Raw genomic sequence first — 7,360 nt, forward strand, 5'->3', positions numbered from 1 at the left:
TGTGTGTGTGTGTGTGTGTGTGTGAGGCCCACTGATGAAGAGCGTCCTCTGAGTTCAGCTGAATGGAGTCCAGTTTAACAATGCAGGAATGTGTGTGTGTGTGTGTGTGTGTGAGGCGGGGGATTTGGACGACTCTCTTTGGTTTCCATAGAAACATGATGTAAGGGCGAGGGGGCGGGGTTCTTCTCCTTTCATTGTGTGAGTATGTGTATGTCCTTTTGTGGTTGCTTTAAAGTTTGTGTGGACTGGCTGGTAGAGAGACCTCACTCGATGGAGGAGTAAGACGAAGAACCCAGCAGCAGAGCGGCGTGACGACTGACGGGGTCGAAGACAGGAAGCTGGAAGTTGGAGGAAGTCTGTAATGTAGAGGTGAGGGAACAGGAGCTTTTGTTCTTCGGGGAGTGTGTGTGTGTGGCCCCTTTGTGACATTTTCAGAGTCCAGATTGAACCACCTCTGACTTCTCTGATTTTCTCTGCCGCTTTATTGTGGGCTGCCGCAGTTCCCCCGACAGCCTCTGGGTGGAGCTGCAGCCTGGGGCAGATGAACGCAGTGACGCTGCTCATTAATGCATCCGTGTGTGTGGCTGTCTTTGTGTTGTAAATGCGATTAGACACTGGCAGCTCTGCTCCTGTTGTTGTTGACCTACTTCTGTAGCTTCACTTTAACCTGAAATCGTCTCCGAGGGCGCACTCGGCTAACTTTACTGTTTCTGCTTCATGTGGAGCGCACACAACCCAACTGCTCAGCTTCATTCTTATTTGCAGGCAACATTTTAAAGATAAATCAGAGTTTAAACACTGCTGCAAACAACACACACGCACAAACCTTCATATATACAAATCTACATTTGCTTAAACTATTCTGATTCTGATCTCACGAAGGGGGCCGGTTTTAAACCAAGACATACTATTGCTGAAAGCTGGGGTATAAAAATCACACCGGAACTGGACTGAAGATCAGAGGAACTGTCCACGTCATGGTCAGCATGTACGAGGAGGTCAGAAGAGGTGCAACAGTGAGAGTCTGCAGCCCTGTGTGAAACATGGCGGAGTCTCCATCGTGGTTACAGATGCATGTCAGCCAAAGGTGATGGAGATCTTCAAACACACTGCCAGTGCAGTGAAAGCATCCTTAATAGAAACATACGGTGGATCAGCCTCCGCAGAGCCCGGACCTCAACATTGCTGAAGCATTGATTCGTTTCTGCCAAGAGGAGTGGTCAAACATCCAAAGCATCGGGTCAGGCTGAAGCTTGCTGAGGGACGTTGAACCAAATGTTAGTGGGGTGTGTTCTTCACTCTGTGTGGATTGCAGAGAAAGTACAATTTTTAAAAAATGTGTATTTCTGCACAATCACTCCACCCTGGTAAAAACAAACATTTCAAAGGAGTGATTAAAAGCCCCAAATCACCCTGACGGTGGTGCTGATAATGAGCAGATGGAAACGTCTGAGCATCACCTTCATGTCATTAGAGAACCTGTGCTGCCTTCCAGGTGTTTGGGTTGTTAACTGTTAGTGTCCGAAAACATGAGGGTGATGGTATATGTTTCACACTGTTTGATGCGAGGGGTGGAGGGGTAGGTGGAGATGGAGGTAAGGATTAATTCACACAGTAAAAAAGGCTGCAGGTCAACTCTGACCTCGTGGGGCTCAAACGGATGTTTTAGCCTTTAAGTCTGAAAAAATGAAATGCAGTATACAGAATACTACAGAGTACTATCTGTCACTTCCTCTGTGTCCAGGTTCACCGCGACAGCCTGAGGAGAACTCCTCCCTCAGCACCTCCCACACCTCCATCATGACGGACAGCCAACACCCAGGCGTGCCTTCCCCCTCGCTCTCTTCAAATGTTCACCACAACGGCAGGATTGGGGGGGCGGTGTCAAAAAGTCCCATGACCCCTGATCAAAATGGTAGTCTGGATCCAGGACCAGAATCCCACAATCCCAGTAAAGTCAGCAGCAGAGCGCTGACCTCCACCTCACCCCTGAGGACCCTCAGGACTCTCCGAGGCCTTGTGAGTCCAGCCGGTCCCAGTCCTGAAGGCGGCACCGCCAGACCTCGGGGACAGAGCCTTAGCTCTGCACTCAGCTCCAGAATGAGAATCACGACCCCCAGAAGCAAGGTAACTCTCACCTGCAGTGAAAGACACACCTGAGCTGGTCCCACAAGTCCAGGAGAGACAGGAGCTCCCAGGTGGAGCCAAATCTGAAGGGAGGTGTTGATCAGTCTTTGGGTAGCTTTGATCAGACAGAGGTCTGATGAGACGAGTTAGAACTTAAAAATCTGGATGGACCACATATGTGGTCAGAGTTACCTCATGTTAGGGCTGGGCGATATGACCCAAAATTCATATCTCGATATTTTTTACCTGGATGGCGATATAAGATATATATCTCGATTTTTTTTTAAAGCCATAAGTTAAGAACAAAAAGAGAGTTCTTAGTCACACTGTGTCCCAGATGTCACACGGGCACTTTTATTTACATACAGCGTAGATGTACATGAAGAAATTACTCAAAAATAAATTATCAGCATTTATTAAATAATCATGGTCCATAAATAAAAGAAAACAATGTTGTTTTTGTGCATAACAAAAAGCTCACAATTGTGCAGTCAAAATGTAAACTAATAGACGCTGAGCATAATAACAAAGAGACAGATTTCACAGCTGCACCACGTCTCTGAACAGGTGCCATTTGTGGTCCTTATACACACGCAGTACGTATCACTCCGCGAGGCTCCTCCTCTGTAGCCGTAATCCTCCGACAATCCATCAAGTGGTGCAGCTCCGTAGCTTAGCAAAGTCATATTAAAACATTTTTTGACAGATTGCTGAGCGCCGTGTACCACATAAAATCGGTTCGCGGTCAGCAAGCACAACCAGAATTCATACATAAGGCGCGCTGTCGATTTTTGAGAAAAGGAAAGGATTTTAGGCCGTGCAGCCCCTCCTGGCTGCAAGTCGTTAGCGCGGTTAGCTCGCTAACACGTTGACGCCGTCCAGCCCCACGCACGGTAACTCGCTAACGGAGATTTTCCGCTTTCATCTTGTCATTGCCTGCAGGTGAAGCTATGGGGGAGGGGGAGTTGTGTTCAGTGAAGGAGAGGCAAGGCCGAGTAACGTTGCGTAGAGACAAAAGTGGACGAAAGAGAGGCAAACCTGCGGCTCCACAAGTATAATTATAACGTAACATAGACTATATCGATATAAACGATATCGTCACATCTTATATCTCGTATGAAACTATATCGATATTTTTAAAAAACTCGATATATCGCCCAGCCCTACCTCATGTGATTTTTAATAACAGCCTGAATAATTAAAGAGAGGTCACAGATTCAGGGGAGACCCCGATGAATGGATCAAACAGCCTTTTAGCTGTAGCTTATAAAGAATCATCACCTGTCTGAGGTGAAGCTCTGCACCTGGATGAACTCCAATCAAAGACATCTACAGACAGTCAGAAGCAATAGGCTGACATAAGCTGCCTCAGACTCTGTTCTTAGTGTGGTGCAGACTCTTCTGGTCTGTAGTATTTGACAAACATTGGTGTGAAACTGCAGATCAAAGTGAAAACTCAACATGCAGTAAAGAGTTTTGGTGATTTTAGAAAGAGCGGAGAGGACAGATGGTGACATCGTGGTGTTCAGATGCTGTCACATTAAGTGTGTTGGAATCTTTAACTCAGACTCCTGTTAACCACTTGTAACACCTGTGTTGTTGGTGCAGCGTAGGAGCAGCCAGCAGGGGGAGCCAGAGGCCCTGTTGGACCTGATCTTGGAGTCTCAGTGTCAGAGGCTGGACGACCAGAGAGCCAGCGTCAGCCTGCTGCCCGATCCGGGACCAGCTGCTCTTTGTGGGGCCTGCAGTCCAGATCAACCCCCTGTGCCCAGCCTGGACTTTTACTACATGCTCATACACTACCAGGTCTGTATCTTTACTGGGTTAACTGTTAGCTAAAGATTGGACACACTGGTGTGGTTGGTTGGTGTGGTTTTTACAACACCGGGAGTATCAATGCTCCTGACCAATCAGATTCTTGTGATGTCAGACAGAAATATTAGAAATGCTTTTCTTACCTCTAATTTTGAAAACAGAGACCTCCCCAAGTTAGTATTGTTCTTGACTAAAGCAAAGAGAAAAGGTAAATAATAAAGCCTTTGGTTACTTTTGGTTTAGGGTTAGCAGCAACATGTTAGCAACAGATCCTTTGAGTCCTGTAAGCTGCGAGCTGAGGCTTCCTAGGCTGGATTTGCTTAGTCTGGGAGATCACACAGATCCCTGATTGAAGGCCAAGTCCGCACCTCAAACTTCATGTGCTCTAAAACATTTCTGAACCTGTTTAGCAGCGTGGCTTATCCTGTTGAAGGGCCACAACCATCAGGGAGCACCATTTCTCTGAAAGGGTGGACACGGCCTGTAACAGTGCTTAGGTAGGCCTGTCACAGTAACATCCACGTGGATGCAGGACACAACTTTTCCCAGCTGAACATCACCCAAAACATCGTGCCGCCTCCTCGGCTCATCTTCTTCCAATCTGGCCTTGTGCTTCCAGGTGTTCCCCAGGTAAGCAGTACACATGCATCTGGGCATCCACATGATGTGTATGCTGACACCTTTCTATCAGAATGGGCCACCCGGTCCAGCCTTCAGTGAACCTGGTTGGTTCTTTGATAGGTTACTGAGCCCTGCAGACCAACCAAAGGGCTGCAGCTTTGGAGACACTCTGACCCAAACTGTCAGACACATTCAAATCCTCTTGTGCATTTTTCTTGCTTTTAACATCACGTCTGAGGACAAAATGTACACCTGCTCCCTGATATATCCCACCCACTAACAGGTGGTATGACTGTATTCACTTCACCTGTCAGTGGTCAAAATGGCCCTGTTTGAAGTATCCGACCAGTTTCACTCCAGTTCACTCTGATCTATGAGCAATATGATAGTGCAGCTCCTGCATGTGTACGAATGAACAACAAGAAAAATTCGTTTGTACCTCACTATCTGTACACCTTGTTTTAACATTAATCAGTAAAGGTGACGTGGGCAGGACTTGATTTTAGCATTTTCAGTCAAATCTACACTTTACCTGAAGGATGAAAGAGAAGCTCATCAGAACAGATGATGATGCTATGGGGATAAAAAGATTTTATCCATGTTTGTTGTGTTACATTAGCTACCAGACGGGTTATGACCCACGTGAGCTTCTGTCTGTGTCTGCATTTGGTTCCACTCCCACTTACTGACCTCCAGACCCCATGACAAGATGGCTCTCTGTAAGGTGCAAACAAGTACTTTCTGTCAATATGTCACAACAGTGCGGCTGGTCAGGGATGGTCCTGGATCAACACTGATCTCGTCATCAGGAACAGGATAGTGTAGAACAGCCCTCACCTGTCTCTCTGTCTGCAGTCTGACAGGATGGAGGACCAGAGGTGTTCCCTCCCAGACCTGGATGACGTGCTCACTCCGGTTCCTGACGGTCAGGAGAACTTCTTCTCTTTGGTCCAGAGAGTCCAGTCCAGGAGGATGAATGAGCAGCGAGCTTCACTGCTGCTGAGGAACAGTGAGGAGGACCCGGACGCACAATCTGCTAGCTCCTCCCTCCATCATCATCATCACTGATGAAGCCCCAAGTCTGATCGGGTGGAGCGACTGAATTCTAGTTCCCTTTAAGGAGTAGCATTTGTTGTTGAGTGTGGCTCTGGCTCCTCAGACTGAAACCAGGGCCGCAGTGATCCTGGACTTGGGGCCATGAGGGTTTTCGTCTGCATGTAGGACAAACTGCTGTCAGAAATAATCTTAATTTTTACTAACACACTTGTAACACATGTCACATGACCAGGAATCACAGGTTGGTTTCTGTACGGAAGAAGAAAAAAATGCTTGGATGGACTCTGAGGTTTGATTTGATGTTTGGAAGTTTGTTTTAATCAAACTTAGGGCTGCAAGCGCTTCTGTGTGGATGGGTAAGTGGGGCTATGTGGGTGGGGCAAACCCATATTTATCTCACACAGCGCCCGCAGCATATTTGCCCTTCAAGGCTAGTGGGGATGCCGGTGTGGGCTTTCCCACAGGAAACCCACGTTAGTGGCCAAGAGAGGCATGTTTGGTGGGGCAAGCTGAGGTTTGACTGCATTAGAAGGTGAACGTGGGCATCCCTGTGATGCTGGAGTAGGGCGTGGGTGTGAGGTCTGAGGCGTGAGGTGTAGGTGTGGGTGTAAGGTCCTTGGTGTGAGGGGTGGGTGTGGGTCTGAGGTGTGAAGCACGCGTGTCAGTGTGAGGGGCAAATGTAGTGATGGTTAACAAGTTAACGAGAAGTGGTCGAGGTTGAAGAGACTGCTGAAACCCTTGGGGGCGCAGGACACGACTCATTAAGTCACATGACTGGGGGGGGATGCAAAGCATTCTGGTAGATATAGTGAAGTTTAGTAACCCATACTTTCAGCTTTAAAAGGACACAGCCTTAATGAGGTCATCATATCCATCAGCTGTTGCTCCTCCCACCACAATGCCGTACAGGAAACAGCTGTTTACTTCCTGTTTGTTCTGTGGTCCCTAACCCAAACTAACGAGGTGACTGAATGCAGACCAACTGACGATGCACTCACTGACCGCATGATAAACACTCTGCATGTAAACGTCACCCTGGACCTGTGAACCTGTGACCTGATCTGTGTCCTGTTTCACCTGTACTCACCTGATTCTGTAGTAACTTCAGAAATGTGACCTTTAACCTTGTGGTGCTGATTTAAATAATCTCTCTAACAAACATCTCAGCTTGTATTTCACTGTCAAACTTTATTCAAACATGCAGCTCACAGACGTGATGTCAGGCTCTCCCACCTACCATGTTTACCAATCACAGGTGTCCGTCTGGAGCTGAAGCCTCTCTGTGACCTCTGACCTCTGTAAGCTGGAAAAGTCTGATCGTAAAGAGAAATGTCACTTCCTGTGTTGGAGGCTTGAATAAAGTTTCATCAGGCTTGATCCTATTTGTCCTCCTCCTTGTTGCCTGGTAACACCTTTCTCACCCTCCCAGTCCCAAAAGCGACGATGGTTCAAATCTGACCAGAGATTTCACATTTCAGTCAGCTGACTGCAGACAAACGAAGCCGCCTCCTGTTGCTGTCTGCAGGCGACCTTTGATCAGGACCACACATGTCCCGATCCAGAATAACTGGATTTGTTCGGAGTGGTGCGACAGCGACGTAGATTTCAATTCAATTGTATTTACACAGCGCCAAATCCCCTTAAGGTGCTTTATATTGCACAGTAGATCGTACAATAATACACACAGAGAAAAACCCAACAATCATATGACCCCCTATGAGCAGCACTTTGGCGACAGTGG

At 47.4% G+C, this 7,360-nt stretch overlaps 1 protein-coding gene across 1 annotated transcript; it reads left to right on the forward strand.

The window, feature by feature from the left end:
• The first annotated feature begins 191 nt into the window (after positions 1 to 191).
• gpsm1a (G protein signaling modulator 1a) lies at positions 192 to 7,001 on the forward strand. Its single transcript, XM_005947756.3, has 4 exons — positions 192 to 369; positions 1,745 to 2,127; positions 3,736 to 3,933; positions 5,419 to 7,001. The coding sequence occupies exons 2-4, from the start codon at positions 1,801 to 1,803 to the stop codon at positions 5,629 to 5,631; spliced, it is 738 nt and encodes a 245-aa protein (XP_005947818.1). The 5' UTR covers positions 192 to 369; positions 1,745 to 1,800; the 3' UTR covers positions 5,632 to 7,001.
• Positions 7,002 to 7,360: the final 359 nt, after the last annotated feature.

Source organism: Haplochromis burtoni, unplaced genomic scaffold (assembly GCF_018398535.1).
Source record: "Haplochromis burtoni strain Fernald_Lab_line unplaced genomic scaffold, NCSU_Asbu1 Contig_541, whole genome shotgun sequence".
NCBI lineage: Eukaryota > Metazoa > Chordata > Actinopteri > Cichliformes > Cichlidae > Haplochromis > Haplochromis burtoni.